Source organism: Bufo gargarizans, chromosome 5 (assembly GCF_014858855.1).
Source record: "Bufo gargarizans isolate SCDJY-AF-19 chromosome 5, ASM1485885v1, whole genome shotgun sequence".
NCBI classification, from domain to species: Eukaryota; Metazoa; Chordata; class Amphibia; order Anura; family Bufonidae; genus Bufo; species Bufo gargarizans.
The window spans coordinates 489,672,433-489,696,486 of record NC_058084.1 but is presented as its reverse complement, the minus strand read 5'-3'; the positions used below and the strand labels follow the sequence as shown (position 1 = coordinate 489,696,486).

General features: G+C 45.0%; 1 protein-coding gene across 1 annotated transcript in view; it reads left to right on the top strand.

The window, feature by feature from the left end:
* WDR70 (WD repeat domain 70) overlaps positions 1-24,054 on the top strand; it is a 214,460-nt gene that overhangs the window by 170,455 nt on the left and 19,951 nt on the right. The window contains exons 14-16 of the mRNA XM_044293792.1: positions 7,686-7,786; positions 11,632-11,711; positions 15,553-15,669. Coding sequence (XP_044149727.1) covers positions 7,686-7,786; positions 11,632-11,711; positions 15,553-15,669 — 298 coding nt within the window. The remainder of the gene's footprint in view (positions 1-7,685; positions 7,787-11,631; positions 11,712-15,552; positions 15,670-24,054) is intronic.

Here is a 24,054-nt window from a genome sequence, read left to right as displayed (position 1 = left end):
CTCTATTAGATTGTTAGGGTAAGTCCAGACGTGGCCGCATATATCTGCTGAAAATCAGCTGTAAAGTCATACAAATTTAATGCGTAACCTCATGAACTACCCGTAGTGGTGGCGGTATATGTCTGTATGCAGTAATCTTCTGAGCTCCCTCTAGTGGTGGCTGTATATATCTGTATGCAGTAATCTCCTGAGCTCCCTCTAGTGCTGGCTGTATATATCTGTATGGAGTAATCTCCTGAGCTCCCTCTAGTGGTGACTGTTATGTCTGTATGCAGTAATCTCCTAAGCCTCCTAGTGGTGGCTGTATATATCAGTATGCAGTAATCTCCTGAGCTCCCTCTAGTGGTGGCTGTATATATCTGTATGCAGTAATCTTCTGAGCTCCCTCTAGTGGTGGCTGTATATATCTGTATGCAGTAATCTCCTGAGCTCCCTCTAGTGGTGGCTGTATATGTCTGTATGCACTAATCTTCTGAGCTCCCTCTAGTGGTGGCTGTATATATCTGTATACAGTTATCTCCTGAGCTCCCTCTAGTGGTGGCTGTATATATCTGTATGCAGTAATCTCCTGAGCTCCCTCTAGTGCTGGCTGTATATATCTGTATGCAGTAATCTCCTGAGCTCCCTCTAGTGGTGACTGTTATGTCTGTATGCAGTAATCTCCTAAGCCTCCTAGTGGTGGCTGTATATATCAGTATGCAGTAATCTCCTGAGCTCCCTCTAGTGGTGGCTGTATATATCTGTATGCAGTAATCTTCTGAGCTCCCTCTAGTGGTGGCTGTATATATCTGTATGCAGTAATCTCCTGAGCTCCCTCTAGTGGTGGCTGTATATGTCTGTATGCAGTAATCTTCTGAGCTCCCTCTAGTGGTGGCTGTATATATCTGTATGCAGTAATCTCCTGAGCTCCCTCTAGTGGTGGCTGTATATATCTGTATGTAGTAATCTCCTGAGCTCCCTCTAGTGGTGGCTGTATATATCTGTATGTAGTATTCTCCTGAGCTCCCTCTAGTGGTGGCTGTATATATCTGTATGTAGTAATCTCCTGAGCTCCCTCTAGTGGTGGCTGTATATATCTGTATGCAATAATCTCCTGAGCTCCCTCTAGTGGTGGCTGTATATATCTGTATACAGTAAGCGCCTGAGCTGACCCTAGTGGTGTCAGAATTTTATCCTTTGTATGACTATGGAGGAGATTTAGAACTCGGTATCAGAAAATCCAAGCTGTGACTGCTATAAAAATATGTTATGGAATTAATCAGCGCATAATATTCTACATGTGTGTCAAATGTGTAGTTGCACCATATCCCATCATATGTGTCCACATGTCTTTGACTCGCGGCATATGTGCAACATGTGACGATAGGGGAGCAGCATCTGCCCGGTGCCAGGATGATGGTAACTTCTCTGGAGTATTCTTCCATGTCTGGGCTGAGTTCTCGCTGATCCCTATCCTGTATAATTGATCTGGTGTCCCCCACACATTGTGACGGATCCTTCCACTCTGCGCAGTTCCAGTATGTTGGATTTCAGTTATTTTTGGCCTAGTGAATACTTTCCATGTGTTATATATTATCTAGATTTCTAGAACAGTAGTGATCTTCAGCTTGTCTCACCTAATGAGCCGAAATAGACGTCATGCCTTCTCTCCCACCGCCGCAGTGAGTAATGAGCGTGCCGGCTGCGGTTCTGGGGAATGTCCAGTCCTGGAATACAAAAGCTAGCCATCACCACACATTAAAATCCCATGATCCCAGTCCAGAGCTTGCAATGAGCCTCGCACCGCATAACCAATGAATTACAGCAAGCAGAGATCTTGAAAAACGTAAGGCGCTGATGCAGGCATGAATTGAAGTGGAAAATTGATAAGTTTTATTGGTTGAGACAGAAATAATCCCTTTAAAGGGTTGTTTGAGAGTAGAAACAAGCGACTGACTCATTACTATGCTGCAGTTCCAGACACAGCCATGTGCACAGGAGCGGCGCTGTTTATGGAAAAAAATCAGAACCTCTGATACATTGGAAGTGATTATCAATTCTAGGGTAAGGGAGACATTGAGCGATAGACACTCATATAATCTTCTAGAAACGGGCTTTAGCGACCCCTCTGTAGAGTTACAGTACATACATATAAGAGCCGTATCCGCCAGAGCAGGAGATGATCTGTTCCGTCGCTTAAAGCGGCATCCTAGGCCGAGGACTCCGTCAACGAGGCATATGGACATGGATTATCCAGCTGATACAAAGGATTAAGAAACAGCGCCACACCTATCCTCAGGTTAAGTCTGGTATTGCAACTAATCTCTATTAAAGGGGGTTGGCCCATCTCACACATTGGTGGCATTCGTCTGGGATACGCCACTAATGTCGCATAGATGCGGGTCTCACTTCTGGGACCCCACTTATTTATAGAATGGGGCCCCTAAAATGAACGTGCTCAGCTATTTCTGGAACTCCCATTGAAGTGTATGGAGAGGTGGCCGCTCTTGTGTGGTGCGTCCTTCATTCACTTCCGTGGGTGTTCCGGAAAAAGCCAAGCGCGCCCCCTCACCGCCTTTCGGAACGCCCATAGAAGATTCCCCCCGTCTTCTAAAAATAAAATGAAGATTCATCATATTAATGGGCAAAAATAAAGAATGCCGCTGCTCCGGGAATCCACAATCCAAACATCTTCCATTTTTTCCAGCCCTGACTATGTCAGCGTCCTGTCATAGTGTTCTGTACGTTACGTGTCAGCATCGACCGCGGCCGGCCTCGCTCTCCGCCTCGTTACAGCGCGCGCAGGGACCTGCCTTCAGCGGCGGCTCAGATTCCACTAGGTCGGGCCTGTTGCATTTTTTGAACATATATTAGGCTTGACCTTCAGCCCGTATGGAATGATGATGTTTTTTATGCTATTTTTCCCACGTAGAATTGACCCGGCACAATTGTTATTTTAACCCTTTAGGTTCCGTAGCCTTTACGACAGGTAATTCGATATGTATTACTGACACAGTGGGTGCGTGCAGCAGGTAGGGCGCAATTTGCATATTTAACCTTCGGTTCATCGCCAGTTATGGGCGCCGGGCAGTAGGTATAATTGTGGCCTGGAGCAGAAAGCTTCCCGTCTGGTTCCTTTCATTTGCTGCCTGCATTTTCTCAGTACCGTCAGTGCTGCCTGATTCAGTCCATGTTTAGACCGTACACTAGTTGGATCTGAGTTTAATTCTCCATTCTGCAGCTTTTCATAATGCATGTTGCCTAGCAACCGCTCATCTTCTCAGCTGGGTGACCACTATTTCAGCACACGTAGCTAAAGGTTGCTCAAGTGGTCACAGGAAGTTCTATCGGTAACCTAATACTTCTGTTATATACACCAGTTTAAGGCCTCATGCACACCGCCGTTGTTTTATTCCGTGTCCGTTGTGCCGTTTTTCGTGATTTTCTGCGGACTCATTGACTTTCAATGGGTCCGTTGAAAACTCGGCTAGTGCACCGTTTGCCATCCGCGTCCGTGATCCGTGGTTCCAGTCCGTCCAAAAAATATAACCTGTCCTATTATTTTCGTGGAAAACGGTTCGCGGACCCATTCAATTCAATGGGACCGTTAAAAAACGCGGAGGCACATAAGATTGTCATCCGCGTCCGTTTTTTTCCTATCATTTGCATGGCAAACCTGTCTTAAACAAAAATAAAGGAAGACACACGGAAACGGATCACGGAACAACGGAACCCCGTTTGTGCAGAACGGAACACAACAACGGTCGTGTTGATGAGGCCTTAGGCTAGCGATGAGGGTGGCAGCTGCTTAGTAGACACGTCCCCAAGTCTGGTTTTAAGGGGACACTCCTGATAGTGTCACTTTAAGCTGTGCCTTTGCCAATTTGCAGCAAACTTGCGCCCAGTGGATGGTGCCCGGAGCGTTTCTCATGTACTCTGTCCTGCATCTGCTGAACGTGATCACGACTTGTTTGCAACCCGTGGGTCGAGACCACAACGTTTCTTTTTCCCGGACAGCAAGCAGAGATCTTGAAAATGCTAAGAAATGGAACCCTAGTGTCTGTTAGAAAGTGGCAGACCTCCTTACCATGCAGTGTGGTGTCCAGGCTGGTGACTGTCAGCCGGCTGTCAGCATGTCGTGTGCACGCTCACCGGCTGACGGCTGACAGGTCTCTCGTCTCCTCTCTGGCTGCTCAAGTGCAGCAGATGAGACGCACAATTCAAGCAACACATCACAAAGCAGCGGGGCAGCCTGGCGGGCCATGAAAGAGAGGGATATTTTTTTTTTTTTTTTTACTACCAACCAAAAATAGCTTTGCTTTGATTTATACGTATTATTTTAGTAACAGACCGACCATCGCCTCTCTACACAGCAGATTACTGCCCGCGCTGTGTACACTTCACATTTTATGTTGATGCGAGTTCTTCAGCTTTCTATTAGGCTACTTTCACACTGGCGTTTTGGCTTTCCGTTTGCGAGATCCGTTCAGGGCTCTCACACGCGGTCCAAAACGGATCAGTTTTGCCCTAATGCATTCTGAATGGAAAAGGATCCGCTCAGAATGCATCAGTTTGCCTCCAGTTCCGGCTCCATTCCGCTCTGGAGGCGGACACCAAAACGCTTCTTGCACGAAACTGAGCCAAATGGATCCGTCCTTGACACACAATGTAAGTCAATGGGGATGGATCCGTTTTCTCTGACACAATCTGGCACAATAGGAAACGATCCGTCCCCCATTGACTTTCAGTGGTGTTCAAGACGGATCCGTCATGGCTATAGAAGACATAATACAACCGGATCCGTTAATGACAGGTGCATGCGGTTGTATTATTGTAACGGAAGCGTTTTTGCAGATCCGTGACGGATCCGCAAAAACCGCTAGTGTGAAAGTAGCCTTAGACTTAGGGGGGGAATTTATCATAGACCGGCGTTTAACCCCGGGGGGTGTCCTCTGCGCTGCCAGAGTATGCACCTAATCTATGGAGAGGCACAAACCTCCAGCAGTCCGTACACCGAGAATGGAACCAATGGCAGCTCAGAGCTCCTGTGCATTTCAGCCAGAAAACTGGCGTAAAAGAAGATAAATTAGGCGGGCCCGCATCAGAATGGGGTGGAAACGCCACGAGCGCTTTAGTTTGCCATTTAAAAAGTTGCAAACATGAGTTTGTTTGTTTGTTTGTTTTTTATGCCAGGTGTGGGGAAAGGGGGTTGAGAAATTTGCCTCTTTATGTTTCAGTTCTTCACCACTTTTTCAAGATAAGTGCTTGCTGTCAGGGAATAACACAGTGGAAAATAGAAGTTTGTTCACCACTCAAATATAATCCATCATACTTATTTAGTCTTGAAACATATAGAAAAATGTGAAATCCATTTTGCATACGCATATCTAGTGGACAACCAACCTTAGTCATAAGGCCTCATACACATGAACGTATGTTCTTACAGTGTCTGGGGTTTTTTTTCGGACCGAATGAGGCACCATCTTTTTTAAATGGGTCCACAAAAAAAACGGAAGTTACACTGTGTGCATTCCGTTTCCATATGTCCGCATATCCATTCCGTAAAAAAATAGAACGTGTCCTGTTATTTATTGTCCGCATAACGGACAAGGATAGGACTGTTCTATTAGGGGCCAGCTTTTCCGTTTCCGCAAAATACGGAATGCGCATGGACGTCATCCATATATTTTGCGGATCCGTGTTTTGCAGACTGCAAAATACATACGGTAGTGTGCATGAGGCCTAACATTGTAGTTTCCATCCAGAGGCAACATTGTAGTTTCCATCCAGAGGCATCCATATTTAGTCCTGCTCTTGACTGAGAAGTGGATACAGTTGTATCCAGTCTAGACAATGCTCTGTGAGCTAAACAGCCGGACTCCAGACTGATACATTGTAACAAACTAGCACAGTTGTATCCAGTCTAGACAATGCTCTGTGAGCTAAACAGCCGGACTCCAGACTAATACATTGTAACAAACTAGTACAGTTGTATCCAGTCTAGACAATGCTCTGTGAGCTGAACAGCCCGGACTCCAGACTGATACATTGTAACAAACTAGCACAGTTGTATCCAGTCTAGACAATGCTCTGTGAGCTAAACAGCCCGGACTCCAGACTGATACATTGTAACAAACTAGTACAGTTGTATCCAGTCTAGACAATGCTCTGTGAGCTAAACAGCCCGGACTCCAGACTGATACATTGTAACAAACTAGCACAGTTGTATCCAGTCTAGACAATGCTCTGTAAGCTAAACAGCCCGGACTCCAGACTGATACATTGTAACAAACTAGCACAGTTGTATCCAGTCTAGACAATGCTCTGTGAGCTAAACAGCCCGGACTCCAGACTGATACATTGTAACAAACTAGTACAGTTGTATCCAGTCTAGACAATGCTCTGTGAGCTAAACAGCCCAGACTCCAGACTGATACATTGTAACAAACTAGCAGGGTTGTATCCAGTCTAGACAATGCTCTGTGAGCTAAACAGCCTGGACAGCTGCATAACTTTTTTGATTATTGAATGTTTTGTTACTTTTGGAAATCAGAATTCCACAGGGGTGTGTCTGTCGGCACAAAGGTTGACGGATTCATAGTAGCGGTCAGCAGGATTCTTAAAGGGGTACTCCTATCACCTAAAGGGACCAATGGAGGGTCCCCAAAGTTCGGATCATTTTAGCACTACAGCATTTCGTTATGAGATGGGACTGACCCTTTAAGGCCATATTCCCTCTGAAGCCAAGTCACTTTTTTTTTTCTTCTAATTCTTTTTTTTCGGAGCAAATTATTTCCTGTAGCTGGTTCTTTAACCCCTTCCTGCCCTGTATGCAGTGGGTCATTCGGTGCAGTGGTCGCAGATGATCCCTGTCCTCTATGACGAGACCCTTTACGCCGCCCATGGTTATTTTATGCATTTTCTGGCCAATTCCATGCAGCGACAACATAGAAAACATAAAAAATCCTTCACAGCGCGGTTTCCCTGCGGATCCATCCATCATGTCCCCCCAGGGGGAGGTTATCTCTGAGTAATTGGAGTGAGCAGCAGGAACACGGACTTCTCTCCCCTGTGTCTGTGCAGCGCGTGATGTCCGGACGTGCTGTACCGCGCTGCATAAACTGTCTACTTTCATTCTATTCACTCTGTTTTGTCGGGGATACGCCAGGTGCCAATTTTTCTTCTCCTTTTGGGAGAAATGACTGTTTGAGTTTCACTTTGTTGCTCCAAAATCTGCCCCCCTTCCCCAAAGAACTGGAGATATATCAAAAATAGGAAGTAAAATGTATCGAATTGTATCAGATTTAAAGGGGTTTTACGAGACTTTATAACATCAATATCTGATCGTTGGGGCTCCGACACCCTGGACAAAGTACCGGTGCTCCTCTGAGCGCCGCTGGCTTCTTGCGGGTTTCCATAGGCCGGTGACGTTCATCAGTCAGATGGCCTGGGGCGCAGCTGTGCGTCCATATACTGCTTTTGTCTTTTCTGGAGAATTAAGGGGGGGGGGGGGGGAGCCATTAATAGGACCCCTGTAGATATTACTGCTGATTTTACAGGTTTCGTGTCAATTGTCTGCATTGTATGGCTTTATGTATGTGGGTCCCATCGCAGTGGGATACTGTCCATGACAATCCTGCCTTACACCATCTCTGTATCGATTTACAAACCATCTATAATGCACTTTTTATTTGTATTTTTTACAGAGCGTTGTCCGATGCCTGTGGCACCCCAAGCTGAATCAGATCATGGTGGGCACCGGTAACGGCTTAGCCAAAGTTTACTATGACCCATTCAAGAGCCAGAGGTAGGAAACATCTCATTTCTATGGCCACTATCATTCTGACATAGGCAATCGCATATCTCAAGGAGACTTTAGGGCAGTGATCCCTGGGAAAGGATATGCAAATTAGCTCTCCTCCAGAAGGAAAGACAACTGTCTCTCTAGTGCCATCTCTAGGTGGCTGCACTGTATGTCCCCTCTAATTAATCACAGAACATCTTTTTTATGTAAGTAAAGCCTATCTTCTAGTCTTGTTACACTTCATCACTGTTTTCAAGACTAATGGTTGCTGTCAGTGAATGAAAAAAAAAAACGTGTTACTTATATACAGAGGCAGTAAACCTGTCCATAGCTGAGAAGTGGATACGATTGTATCTAGTCTAGACAATGCTCTGTGAGCTAAACAGCCCGGACTCCAGACTGATACATTGTAACAAACTAGTACAGTTGTATCCAGAGTAGACAATGCTCTGTGAGCTAAACAGCCGGACTCCAGACTGATACATTGTAACAAACTAGCACAGTTGTATCCAGTCTAGACAATGCTCTGTGAGCTAAACAGCCCGGACTCCAGACTGATACATTGTAACAAACTAGCACAGTTGTATCCAGTCTAGACAATGCTCTGTGAGCTAAACAGCCCGGACTCCAGACTGATACATTGTAACAAACTAGCACAGTTGTATCCAGTCTAGACAATGCTCTGTGAGCTAAATAGCCTGGACTCCAGACTGATACATTGTAACAAACTAGCACAGTTGTATCCAGTGTAGACAATGCTCTGTGAGCTAAATAGCCTGGACCCCAGACTGATACATTGTAACAAACTAGCAGAGTTGTATCCAGTCTAGACAATGCTCTGTGAGCTAAATAGCCTGGACCCCAGACTGATACATTGTAACAAACTAGCACAGTTGTATCCAGTGTAGACAATGCTCTGTGAGCTAAATAGCCTGGACCCCAGACTGATACATTGTAACAAACTAGCACAGTTGTATCCAGTCTAGACAATGCTCTGTGAGCTAAACAGCCTGGACTCCAGACTGATACATTGTGAACAAACTAGCACAGTTGTATCCAGTGTAGACAATGCTCTGTGAGCTAAACTCCATCAGCAGCAGCTGCACAAATCCCTCTGCTAGTTTGTTACAATGTATCAGTCTGGAGTCCAGGCTGTTTAGCTCACAGAGCATTGTCTAGATCAGGCATGCTCAACCTGCGGCCCTCCAGCTGTTGTAAAACTACAGCCCCCAGTGTGCCCGGACACCCTACAGCTATCAGCCTTCTGCAGGGCATGGTGGGAGCTGTAGTTTTACAACAGCTGGATGGCCGCAAGTTGGGCATCCCTGGTCTAGACTGTCTTCCACAACAGAGCTTTCATTTGGTATCACTTCAGGCACTCATTTCTCGGCTTGTGGGGCCCTGTGTGTCATTGAGTTCACATACAAGGCAATGATTAGCACTTAAGAGGCTTTTAAAGAGAAAGTGAGCTGGTCATTTGGTGACTCATTGAGTTAGTGACTGAGGATGAACACTGGTTACATAGGGTCACGCCCCAAGGTCACAAACTTGTCATCTAGACCAAAATGTTTTGAAAAACAAAAGCTACTTAAAGGGCCAACAGATTCTGCTTCATGACTCATTGAGCTGCACATTTATTTATTTAATTTAATGCACGTATATAGCGCTACTATATTCCGCAGCGCTTTACAGACATTAGCATCCAACTGTCCCCAATGGGGCTCACAATCTAAGTTCCCTATCGGTATGCACATCTGCTTTTCCTTTCAGTTTTGCACTTTTAGGGGCTGTTCACACTTCGATTTTTACAGCAGAATTTTCGATCGGAGAGCTGTGCCGAAATCCCACCGATGGCTGCGCCCTTTCTGCCCCCCATCCTTCGCATTGGGAGGCAACGCTAAAGATTTCAGATTTGTGATTTAATGCTGTGGCCGGTCCAAGAAGGGACATGTCGGTTCTTGGCACAGCTGCCGATTCACACCGCCACTCAGCGATCTTCAGCGCTGCCTCCCTTTGCAAAGAATGGGGAAGGGGCAGAAAGGACGCTGACGATAGTGGGATTTCGTTGTGACTGTCCACGCCAAAAATGCCATGTGAACAGCCGCTTAGGGTCCTTTTTCATGTGCAGATGATGTGGCAGATTATTGGGGATGAGTGTTTGTATTAATGCTTGTTCCCGATAATCTGCATGCGTAAAATGTGCAGGCAATCGCCAAAAATCGGAGTTCCTGTGCAACGATCTGCTGCGCGGGAATAATGACAAGAGATCGGTGTCCCAATACAGCGGAGGTGATTGCTATATGTAAATGCCGCTCTCATCTCCGCTGATGACCTGACAGGGATCGGGAGCGTCGACCTCATTCCCCATAATCGTGTAAAAGGACCCTCACTCTTTACATTCAGTCCCCCCGGAGAACATGGCTACCTGCCGTAATTTAATGAATATCTGCAGCAATTTAACGAGAGCGTCTGTTCTATTACTTCGCCATTACTGTCTCCTGCCTTGTGTTATTTGCTGTTCTTCAGCTGTTTTATGGTGCAGTAAAAAGGCCTCTTATCCCGCGGTAATTGCTTTGTATCACAGACATAAAGCTGTAAGATGTTAACGTTTCCCATCCAGAGAAATACGGTCATTAGGAGCGATGAGATTACTCAAACTGCCAATTACTGCGCCTCCAAGCAGAAAAATGGAGCTACTCAGCCAGCCGTGCCATAAAGCAGATATCCCGCACATTCGATAAGAACGGGCCCGCGTGTGTGTGCAGAGTCCGTTCCCTTAAGAATTCAAAATCGTCTTCAAGCATGTCTCCCTAAAGGAGTGTTTGCTAGGATACAGATCCCACCTCTCACAACTATTTCCAGAACGGGACCCCCAAAGTGAAGCGAGGGCAGCGATCACTGCTATGGAGGTTTCCGAAAATAGCCATAATGGAGAGTGCCCTGCGCATGCGCGGCCTCCTCCTCCAATCACCGTTATAGGACTGCTGGAAGTAGAAGAGCTAGCACTCAGCTCTTTTCGTAAACGTAGGGTGGCCGCGCACGCACGTCTGCTCTCCCTTTACTGCAAGGTTCCCGTTCTGAAGATCGGAGCAAGTCCCAGATATGGGACCCGCACCTATCTGACATTGATGGCTTATCCTAGCGATATGCCATCGATGTTGCGATGGGACAACCCCTTTTAAAGTGGGTTTCTATCTTTTATTACCATTTCAATTTTGGATCTGAAATTCTGCGCTGATTCATTTCCTGATCTTTTTAGTGATCGGTTTTCCTGACACAGTGCTCCAAATCCTCTGCACAGACATAGGGGCAGGGACTAGACACCACTGACACCAGTCTTTGTTTAAAGTCCATTGGAGTAAGATATTAGGCCCCACTCACTGTTGTCAACGTGGAGAGGGTGACGTAAAAAAATAAATAAATTGGATAAAGGCACATTTTTATCCAGAAACAGGCAATAACTAGGATAAAAAAATAAAATAAATCATTACTCACCCATACCCAGCCACTGCTGTTCCAATGCCTCGTTGGTCGCTGCTGCTCTCCACTTCCTGCTACTTACTTGACACACAGGAAATGACTGGGAATGCTGCTCAGCCAATCACTGGGTGAGGTGGGTCATTGCTGCAGCCGTGATTGGCTGAGCAGCATTCCCAGCCATTTCCTGCTGTGTCGGGACAGGAGCAGGAAGGTGCAGCAGAGCACAGACCGGAACAGCACCGGCATGGGATCGGTGAGCTGAGTTTAACAGCCATTTACAGCTCACGGCCAGACCTTTTATGTTACTGGGCGTCCTCTTTAAGCCTATACATCCCCTTCTCATAACTTGTCAATTTATTTTCCTTCAGGGGAGCAAAGTTATGTGTGGTGAAGACAAAAAGGAAAGCCCGGCAAGCGGAGACCCTTACCCAGGACTACATTATCACACGTGAGTAAATGCTGGGTGGAGTAGTCAGTTGTAGTAGATGACTATGACCTAGTACAGACAGGTTGTACAGGAAAAGAACAAAACATGGCTGCTTTCTACCGGAAACAGCGGCACATATGTCCGTATCTGGTGCTGCGTCTAAGCTTCATTGATGTGGCTGAGGTGCAATACCGCACACAACCTGTGAATAGATGTAGCGCTGTTTGTGGAAGAGAGCAGCCATGGTTTTCTCAACCTCTTTAAAGAGGACCTCTCCCCTCTCCCGACTTGTCCATTTTAGTAACTACTTGTAATAAAAATTCTGGAGCATCTATTCTTATGACTCTTAAAGTGGTTGTGTCATCTGGGACTTTGATGGCAATGCATCTAGGATATGCTATCAAAGTCAGATGGGTGTCCGGGACCTGCACGGACCCCTGAAAGTGAAGGACAGTGTACCGCGCATGCGCACAGTGCTCTCAATTCATTTCTACAGGAGTTCCGAAAACAGCCAAGCAACCATCCCATAGAAATGAATAGAGAGCGCACTGCGCAAGCGCAGCCACCACTACATTAATTTCCATGGGACTGCCAATTTTCAGCAGTCCCATATAAATGAATGGAAGACGGCCGCACATGCGTGGCTGCTCTCTGCTCATTTTAAGGGTCCAGTTCTGGAAATAGTTGCGTGTCCCTGAGGTGGGACCCGCACCTATCTGACACTTGTGGCACATCTTAGCGATATCCTAAATCTCATATGAGACAACATCCTTTAAGTAGTAACGTTCCCTTGTTATTCCTGCTAGAAGTTATAATTGGATTGCTAGCATTTTCCAATGCTGTTACCAGTTAGGGGCGTGTTCCTGCGCAGCCTGATACTATCCAATCAGTGCTGCCAGTGTCAGACTGTCAAGGGACACACCCCCGACTAGTAACATCCAGCTGGACCTTCATGACAAACTGCTAGCAATTCATTCATAACTTCTAGCAGGAGTCATAGAGGACGAGCACAACATAAAGTCCTAAGAATGATTGCTCCAGAATTGTTATTACCTGGATAATGCAAGTAGTTACTAAAACAGACCTGTCTGGAGAGGTTATAGGTCGTCTTTAAGGGTATGCTCGCACAGGTGTTTCATAGCTGTGAATGGACCCCCTAGCCAGACATGACCTAATAGGGAATATTTGGAGGCTGCCCAGACCAGGCCCTGGTTGGATCACAGTGTGTACCTCTGTTTGCCCCTCTCTATAGTAAACTGAGCCGCATCTGCCCTTTCTCTCCGTTAAATGTTTTCGTTCCTGCTCTTCCATGTAAGTAAAACCATGTGGCCGGGGACCCAAGAAGTCAGAGCACCATTAAACTAAACAGACTCCAGGAGCGTTTGCCGCCCCCGACCTGGTCTGGACTGGAGAAACTTGGAGTAGCTCGCAGCACTGAACCCATTACGTGGAAATTTAATAATGGCGAAACGCAGGGAACTTCCTGCCGAGCCGCAGTGTACATCCGCAGAGAGCACCCAAAGAATTACTGCATTTTCTTTACTCGGCTCGATCTCTGACAGTAAGGTTAGAAGCGTGCAACCCGAGCCGCCCCGTCCGACGCCTGCCATTGTTTTCCTCTTTATCGCATTTTAATGTGGCAGGTAGATGGCGGCACTCGGCAACTTGGCAGGATACGATACATGAAAATTGGCAGAGGTAAAATAATATAACCTACGTAGTCATAGATCAGGGCGAAATACTTAGAGGAGACCACCCGGCCCTTTCTAGGAAATGTCAGGGAGCGGCCCATTCTTAGCAGGAAAGTTTTCTCATCTCTGCTCTGGATTCCTAATCTTATAAAAATTGCAGGGTGTCCCCCTAGGGAGACCCTCAGCTATCAGATCTAATCACCCTGCTGATTGCAGGGTGTCCCCCTACTGAGACCCTCAGCTATGAGATCTGATCACCCTGCTGATTGCAGGGTGTCCCCCTACTGAGACCCTCAGCTATCAGATCTGATCACCCTGCTGATTGCAGGGTGTCCCCCTACAGAGACCCTCAGCTATCAGATCTGATCACCCTGCTGATTGCAGGGTGTCCCCCTACGGAGACCCTCAGCTATCAGATCTGATCACCCTGCTGATTGCAGGGTGTCCCCCTACTGAGACCCTTAGCTATCAGATCTGATCACCCTGCTGATTGCAGGGTGTCCCCCTACGGAGACCCTCAGCTATCAGATCTGATCACCCTGCTGATTGCAGGGTGTCCCCCTACGGAGACCCTCAGCTATCAGATCTGATCACCCTGCTGATTGCAGGTTGTCCCCCTACTGAGACCCTCAGCTATGAGATCTGATCACCCTGCTGATTGCAGGGTGTCCCCCTACTGAGACCCTCAGCTATCAGATCTGATCACCCTGCTGATTGCAGGGTGTCCCCCTACGGAGACCCTCAGCTATCAGATCTGATCACCCTGCTGATTGCAGGGTGTCCCCCTACGGAGACCCTCAGCTATCAGATCTGATCACCCTGCTGATTGCAGGGTGTCCCCCTACGGAGACCCTCAGCTATCAGATCTGATCACCCTGCTGATTACAGGGTGTCCCCCTACTGCGACCCTCAGCTATCAGATCTGATCACCCTGCTGATTGCAGGGTGTCCCCCTACTGAGACCCTCAGCTATCAGATCTGACCTGTTTGGAAACACTGCAGCAACGGACCAATTTCCCTGCAGTGCCCCCGCAGGAGAAATTAAGCATTACACCGCTTTCATTGAAATCAGTGATGCCCCCCCAAAAGAGAGCCGGGTCGAAGCACAGAGAAGATGAGCGCGTGTTTATGGCACCAGTATTCAGGGCTGAGCAGATACAAGATGGGGCCTTGGGCGACACGCAAAGTAGGGCCCCTAAAATGCAGTTTTTAGGCAGTTCTCATCATTTCAGTCCACACAATACTGCCATATACTGCCAAGATAATACTGCCACATACTGCCAAGATAATAGGCAGTATCCAGAAAACATTTCCTTAAAGAGACAATTACATTCACAGATATCACCGCTAAATTATACTTTATATATATTTAAATTATATATCGTATTTTTTGTTTATTCCTGGGGTCCCTATTCTCAGGGCCACACCCCAGTAAACAGAGAACCTTGGCAATTTGCCAATATTAATATTCCTCTTTGGGGCACTTTGGATTTTGGTACGGGCACTGTGTCTGTCATAGAGCACAGGGTGCCAAGATAAAATCCCCAGGGAGAACAGCTTTTGTAAAAAATACAAGCAAAGTCGGACCCCTCCCCCCCAATTGCCAATTTGACACAGTTTTTCTCCTAATTTCAGCCCAAATAATCCCACCATATAGTGTCCATATAATATCGCCATATACTGCCCACATAATACCACCATTTACTGCCCACATAATACCACCATTTACTGCCCACATAATACCACCATTTACTGCCCACATAATACCACCATATAGTGCCCACAGTGCTTGAATTCCCAAATAATACCACCATGCACTGCCACATAATACTGGGTGGCATTATTTGTTTCTGGAATGCCAATCCTCAGGGACACCCAAGAAAACTTCCCTGCCTGTAGGAATTTTTTTACCCACAGAAGGCGAAAAATCAAGATTTCAGGTGGAAATATTCTAGTTATGTTCTCTCCCGGTGGCTGGCGGCTCTGTGACTCCTCGGCTGAATGACACGCTGATATAGTGCGGTATTTTGGCCAGCCGTCCCGGGGAAATCCTTCCCAGGGAACATTGTTTCCATAGCCAGCAGATGGGTTTTTATATTTGTTTCTGTAGGAAATCCAGATAGATTTGGCAGGACAGTTGTGACCAAAGTCTCGTCTCTCTCTCCACACAGCGCATGCTCTCCCCATGTTCCGGGAACCTCGACAGAGGAGTACGAGGAAACAGCTGGAGAAGGATCGTCTGGACCCGTTAAAGTCACACAAACCGGAGCCACCTGTCGCCGGGCCAGGTAAATGTCGTCTCTGCAAATATATATTTTTTATAATAATAATAATAATTTGTGTCGTTTTTTTTAATGGTTACATTCAAAATAATTCGCCATTGCCTGCAACTTTTTGCAGAAATTTTTAATTGTTGAGAAAAGCAGCCGCAGTCCCGCAGGAGACGTAGTGTACACCACACATCAAATAGAGACAGTAAGAGAGAAAAAAACTGTCTCAAAGTTGAATATATTATGGACATCAGGGTCAATGCTAGGGGTGCTGCCTGGCCGACCGCGGCTTCCCTTGAAGAGTTGATCGGCTGATCATCCTGGCAGACACGTGATGATAGAGGTTTACCCCCTTTGACTTTTTGCATGGACTATGCAAAACCTGGCTAAAGAGGTGCAGAGGTAACAGTCACACCTAGGCCCTGGTGCCTTCCCATCCCAAAAAACACATCAGTATTAAAAATGCATACATAGTAGATCATATAACAAAACAAAAAAAGTACACTTCCCCTTTAAATCATAGGGGGATTCCGATTTTAGTAATTAAATGTCATTCTTTGTATAAGGAAAAGTTCTACAGTTTTACAATATGACTTCTGTATCAGTTCTTCACCATTTCCAAGATCTCTGCTTGTTGTCAATCTATAGGAACCATGTGATGGACGCACATCTTCGCATAGACCAGGTATACTCTACCTGCAGCCTTCCAGCTGTTGCAAAACTACAACTCCCAGCATGCCCTAAGAGCTGTAAGCTGTCCAAGCATGCTGGGAGTTGTAGTTTTGCAACAGCTGGAGCAGTCACACCTAGACCCTGGTGCCTTTCTAACCCAAAAAGACATCAGTATTAAAAGATCATATATGGTAGATTACATCCCTGTTCACATGATCAGAAAAAGTACACTTCCCCTTTAAATTAAAGGTGGATTCTGATTTTAGTAACTAAATGTCATTCTTTTATAAGTTTTATACAGTTTTCCGATATGCTTTCTGTATCTATTCCTCATGTTTTCCAAGATCTCTGCTTGCTGTCATTGAGGGACACACAGGTGCACGGCTCGTTACAGCACAGCTATCAGAGGCTCCTGTGTCCAGGGCCTGGGAGTAAACAATGGTTCCTGTTGAATGACAGCAAGCAGAGATCTTGAAAGCTATGAAGAACTGATACAGAATTTGTATTAGAAAATTGTAAGACTTTTCTGTATACCAAGAATAACGTGTTGTCTGAAAAGGAATATCCCCTTAAGTGTAAAGATTGATCGGCCCCCGCCTCCCGTTAATCCACTGCAAGGCTGGAGCAGAGACTGGAGACTCTTCACGGTGTATTGTGGACGTGACCTTTACCAGGGTTTGTAACAAGGGTCCTTTGTATGGGGCTCGGGGTGACCGTTACATGCAACCGGACATGGCCGCACACAATGCGAGATGCTTTCCTCCGGCTGTGGTCAGCGCTGTACACAGAGCTTATATCACGCCCTCTGCCTGAATATAGTAACCACCTCTGCAGTCTTCAAACACATCTTACTGATCTATATGAATGATAGGAAGATGAAGGAGAACTCCCATCATTGATGAGTAAAGTACAGTGTTGTTCTGGCTCTGAGGTCAGCGTGATTCAGTCTCCTACAATGGACTCTTTAAAGCAATAATTCATGAATCATCCAGATTTGTAAATTTGTATAATTCTGTTTACTGCTACAAGTAAGGGGATTGGTGCGGCAAGTGTCCCAAGGTCTGCCTTGCAGGGTGCCTAGTAATGGCTCACAGTACAGGGATAATAAACACAGTGATGTCACAGTACAGGGATAATAAACACAGTGATGTCACAGTACAGGGATAATAAACACAGTGATGTCACAGTACAGAGATAATAAACAGTGATGTCACAGTACAGGGATAATAAACACAGTGATGTCACAGTATAGGATAATAAACACAGTGATGTCACAGTACAGGGATAATAAACACAGTGATGTCACAGTGCAGGGATAATAAACACAGTGATGTCACAGTACAGGGATAATAAACACAGTGATGTCACAGTACAGGGATAATAAACACTGTGATGTCACAGAACAGGGATAATAAACACAGTGATGTCACAGTACAGGGATAATAAACACAGTGATGTCACAGTACAGAGATAATAAACACAGTGATGTCACAGTACAGGGATAATAAACACAGTGATGTCACAGAACAGGGATAATAAACACAGTGATGTCACAGTACAGGGATAATAAACACAGTGATGTCACAGTACTGGGATAATAAACACAGTGATGTCACAGTACAGATAATAAACACAGTGATGTCACAGTACAGGATAATAAACACAGTGATGTCACAGTACAGAGATAATAAACACAGTGATGTCACAGTACAGAGATAATAAACACAGTGATGTCACAGTACAGAGATAATAAACACAGTGATGTCACAGTACAGGGATAATAAACACAGTGATGTCACAGTACAGAGATAATAAACACAGTGATGTCACAGTACAGGGATAATAAACACAGTGATGTCACAGTACAGGGATAATAAACACAGTGATGTCACAGTACAGGGATAATAAACACAGTGATGTCACAGTACAGGGATAATAAACACAGTGATGTCACAGTACAGAGATAATAAACACAGTGATGTCACAGTACAGGATAATAAACACAGTGATGTCACAGTACAGGATAATAAACACAGTGATGTCACAGTACAGGGATAATAAACACAGTGATGTCACAGTACAGAGATAATAAACACAGTGATGTCACAGTACAGGATAATAAACACAGTGATGTCACAGTACAGAGATAATAAACACAGTGATGTCACAGTACAGAGATAATAAACACAGTGATGTCACAGTACAGAGATAATAAACACAGTGATGTCACAGTACAGAGATAATAAACACAGTGATGTCACAGTACAGAGATAATAAACACAGTGATGTCACAGTACAGAGATAATAAACACAGTGATGTCACAGTACAGGGATAATAAACACAGTGATGTCACAGTACAGGGATAATAAACACAGTGATGTCACAGTACAGGGATAATAAACACAGTGATGTCACAGTACAGGGATAATAAACACAGTGATGTCACAGTACAGAGATAATAAACACAGTGATGTCACAGTACAGGGATAATAAACACAGTGATGTCACAGTACAGGGATAATAAACACAGTGATGTCACAGTACAGGATAATAAACACAGTGATGTCACAGTACAGGGATAATAAACACAGTGATGTCACAGTACAGGGATAATAAACACAGTGATGTCACAGTACAGGGATAATAAACACAGTGATGTCACAGTACAGAGGAAATAAACACAGTGATGTCACAGTACAGGGATAATAAACACAGTGATGTCACAGTACAGGGATAATAAACACAGTGATGTCACAGTACAGAGATAATAAACACAGTGATGTCACAGTACAGAGATAATAAACACAGTGATGTCACAGTACAGGGATAATAAACGCAGTGATGTCACAGTACAGAGATAATAAAACAGTGATGTCACAGTACAGAGATAATAAACACAGTGATGTCACAGTACAGGGATAATAAACACAGTGATGTCACAGTACAGAGATAATAAACACAGTGATGTCACAGTACAGGATAATAAACACAGTGATGTCACAGTACAGGGATAATAAACACAGTGATGTCACAGTACAGGGATAATAAACACAGTGATGTCACAGTACAGGGATAATAAACACAGTGATGTCACAGTACAGGATAATAAACACAGTGATGTCACAGTACAGAGATAATAAACAGTGATGTCACAGTACAGGGATAATAAACACAGTGATGTCACAGTATACAGATAATAAACACAGTGATGTCACAGTACAGAGATAATAAACACAGTGATGTCACAGTACAAGGATAATAAACACAGTGATGTCACAGTACAGGGATAATAAACACAGTGATGTCACAGTATACAGATAATAAACACAGTGATGTCACAGTACAGAGATAATAAACACAGTGATGTCACAGTACAGGGATAATAAGCGCAGTGATGTCACAGTACAGAGATAATAAACACAGTGATGTCACAGTACAGAGATAATAAACACAGTGATGTCACAGCACAGAGATAATAAACAGTGATGTCACAGTACAGGGATAATAAATACAGTGATGTCACAGTACAGGTATAATAAACACAGTGATGTCACAGTACACTGTAAAAGAAACACTCATTAGTATTTGTACCATAAGACGCACTGACATTTTTCTCCCACTTTGTCTTATAGGGTGGAAAATACAGTAATAAGGATGATAATAATATTTAGCATTCATTATTAAATGGTAAAGTAGCAAATTCTGGTATTTATCAACATCAGCTGTTCTATTCTTTTTATTAACACTCATGACACGTGAACTCATGTTCTCCTGGGCACGCGCAGCCTCTCTAACCTCAGGACCAGACCTTGCATTTGCCCAAAGAGGTAGAGGATAGTGTTGAGCAAAGCAAGCTTCGCATGCTTCATCTGAAGGTGCTTCATTCAGAACTTTGGAATAACACTGTACAGCATTAGAATGTATGGGCTGCAATGAGCCAAAGTATTATTTAGTTAGTAGTTATTTGCGAAGTCGCACAAGACTTTGTTGAATAACTTCGGTAATTGATTTTTGAAGTGGACAACCACTTTAAAACTTGAAACCCAACTCTGCTTTGGTTCCGACAAGTACCTCGGAACTGAAGCCTTTCAGTATTATTCCGAAGTTTTGAACTTTGGGTGAAGCATCCGAAGCTCGCTTAGCTCAGCACTAGTAGAGGAGAGAGCAGTAGGCTGAAGTATATTGTGAGCAGATACGGCTACTTTCACACTAGCGTTAATATTTTCCGGTATTGAGATCCGTCACAGGGTCTCAATACCGGAAAAAAACACTTCCTTTTTGTCCCCATTCATTGTCAATGGGGACAAAACGTAACTGAACAGAACGGAGCGCTCCAAAATGCATTCCGTTGCGTTCTCATACCGGAGAACATACCGCGGAGATGGGATGCGGAGCAAGACGGATCCGTCATGACCCACAATGCAAGTCAATGGAGACGGATCCCCTTTCTCTGACTCAATGTGACACAATAGATAACGGATCCGTCCTCCTTTGACTTTCAAGTGGCGTTCATGACGGATCCGTCTTGCCTATGTTAAAGATAATACAACCGGATCGGTTCATAACAGATGCAGACGGTTGTATTATCAGGTAACGGAAGCACTTTGCTGGATCCATGCAGGAATCGCTAGTGTAAAACGTAGCCTCAGGTGCATGCTGCTGCAGTATGCGTGCCCAGGGGAACATGAGTTCACGTCCCCAAGTGAGTGTTAATAAAAAGAATAGAACAGCAGTGTGATTTTCTATTTTTTTACTCATTGACGTTGCTAAATACAGAATTTGTTACTTTACCATTTAATGTTTGCTAAATAGTATTATCTCCGTTATTAATTGTTTACATTCACATATTCATTTATGTAATAATTGGTTAGGATTTTTTTTTCTTCGTGTGTTATTTTATTTATTTATTTTTTTATTGTCATAATATGACACTTACCATATTTTTCCCCTTATAAGACTCACTTTTTTCCCCAAAACTGCATCTTTTGGGGTGAATACTAATGAGTACAGAAGGACCGGGAAGCAGTGAGTGCAGTGCTCCCCGGGCTCTGTACTCACCGCTGTCTGGTCAGCGACTGCTCGCTATACACAGCAAGCGGAAGGAAGAAGAAGATCGTTGGATGTGAGGAGCAGCAGCGGCGTCTGGAGCAGGAGAAGTAAGATGTCTGATCCGAGCATAGGGGTCATTCACATGGAGGTCTTATCTGAGGTCTGTCTCGGGGACTTATGGAGGTCTGATTGTAGGTCATTCACATGGAGGTCTTATCTGACGTCTGACTGAAGGAATTATGGAGGTCTGATTGGGGGTCATTCACATGAAGGCGTGATCTGAGGTCTGATTGGGAGACTTATTAAAATTGGAGGTCTGATGAAAATATATATATTTTTCTCATTTTCCTCCTCTAAAACCTGTGCGTCTTATGGGCGAAAAAATATAGCATCTTTTATATTTATTTCTCTCTTATTACGATTTCCTATTATTTGTTCAACACTGACTATGGTTCATACTATGACCTTTGCACTTTTGCTGTAAATTGGCAATTATGTCACTATTCTTTGGCCTGAGGAAGGAGGCAGACCGCTTCCAAAACGCGTCGCCCTCAGCTTGACCGCATTTAGTGTTTTGATTGTTTTTAATGATTTATGTGCAATAAATTACAGTTTTAGTGTCCAATTTTTTCTTGTTCTCACTCATCTCTATCGGATTCCGGCACAGATATCCCTTTTGGTTGGGAGCAGCGTTTGCTCCATTTGACTGTATGCACTTCTCAGAGTTGTGCCTGAAGTAGCAGAACTAGTTCTGGTAAATGCAGTTTCATTGCCGGCAATCAGTGTTATTATCAGTGCCTCCCTGAGAGCCGACTCTCGGATTCCACTTGTTACCCTGTTTACATTAAGCAGATTTTTTGCACATTTCTGGCATTGTTGCGGCAGTGGTGCGGCCTTTCTTCTCCTTGAGTGGTCCATGCAGCCACATTTTTGTATCTTTTCTTCAGCTTCTGTTAAAACATCCCACAGGTGAAAAATGAGCTTCCAGCCGCCTTGTCGGATTGCAAATACAAAGTAAATCTGTCTTTGACTTACAAATGCGTGTGAAGAATGTGTTGACCATCCTTCTCCTACATTTACATGGTGAAGCTATTTACTTTGGTGATTTGCTTACATCCATATACTTTACCTTCACGTTTGAGTGCACCCTTATTGCACCCTGTCATGGCTGTATATTGGGGATCCTTCCCTTCCTGCTTCTTCTCTCTTTTGTGTCCACACTATTTTGTTTGTAAAGGGATTTTCTAGGTCAGTGATGGCGAACCATTTACAGACCGAGTGCCCAAACTGCAACCCAAAACCCACTTATTTATCGCAAAGTGCCAACACGATTTAACCTGAATACCAGTATAGGATATCTTCCATGTACTTTATCATTTAGATATAATACCTGCCTGTGCCGTTCATAGTGAGCCCTGCGCTGATGAATGGCAGGAAAAGTCTTAGGCATATTGGTAACACCATAGGTTTATTCTAGGGTGCGGGTGCCCACAGAGAGGGCCCTGAGTGCCGCCTCTGGCACCCGTGCGGTAGGTTTGCCACCATGGCATCACTGTAATTACTGGTGGGTGTTTGACTTCTGAGACTAAAGGGTCTGCAGCTCTGATTTAGGGTTACTTATGTTTTCCTGCACAGTAGCGCTCCCCGCCACCTGCAGCCAGCCACATTACCCTGTGACACTTTTCTGTATTCTTTCACGCTTTTTTCAGCCTGTGGCCAATCAGTTTGTATGTCTGCCCATTTCTAACCCAGTGTAAGCTGAACTGTAACCAGAACAAAATCCCTTCACTGGTGGATCCTGACCATTATACTGGGAGACAGAATAATCGTATCATGGCGGACTGTGCACCGCTTATATTATTTCATGGAAAGTCAATAAAACCATTAATGTTTTTGGGAAGAACATAACTTAGCTAGAAGCCCATGTACCCATAGCTGACACTGTTAACGAGAGAGTAATAGATGTATCCAAATGCTCCTTTGTGGGTGTAAAACGACTGTGTTAACAAACAGATTTGACTTAGGCCTAATCCTAAGGGTGTTATCCTAGCAGTCCCCTGGTTTTCACCCTTTAACCCCTATACACAGATCTGGACTTTGCTGCAGGGGAACCACCAGGCCACTACCTCCTGGAGTAGTCTCTGTGTGGTTAACAGCTGACCCATGGGGATTAGAGATACTGGTGCAGAACACTGAGGGGGTCAGGCTGATTCGTAGTCAGGGAGAGGGCTGGCGGAGTAAATGCAATATGGGAGAGAGTCAGAAGTCAGGGCAGGCAGCATAGTTTCAATATGGGTAAACAAGCACAGGCCAGGCAATGAAGGGTCAGATTGATAACAGGCACAGGTCAGGCAGTGCAGGGTCAATATTGGTAAATGGGCAGAGATCGGTACACAGGCAGACAACAGAGCAGCGCACCTTTGTGAAGGAACTTAGCAAGCTACAGAACATTTTTGCTCAGGCACCTCAGGACTACCATCTGTTGGCTGGTAAAGATTCCCTTTAAGAGCAAGAGGGAGCGCTCGTACCCTATAGCATACAAGGAAAGGCCAAGCCAGCAAGGAGGGACAGAGCGGACCTGGCGGCCGGGTCAGCCTGGGAGAGGACAGCGGGAGGCGGGTCCAGGCCGCTGGGCAGGGTAAGCGGAGCAGCGGTGGCTAGCAGCCGCCACTGTAACAGTG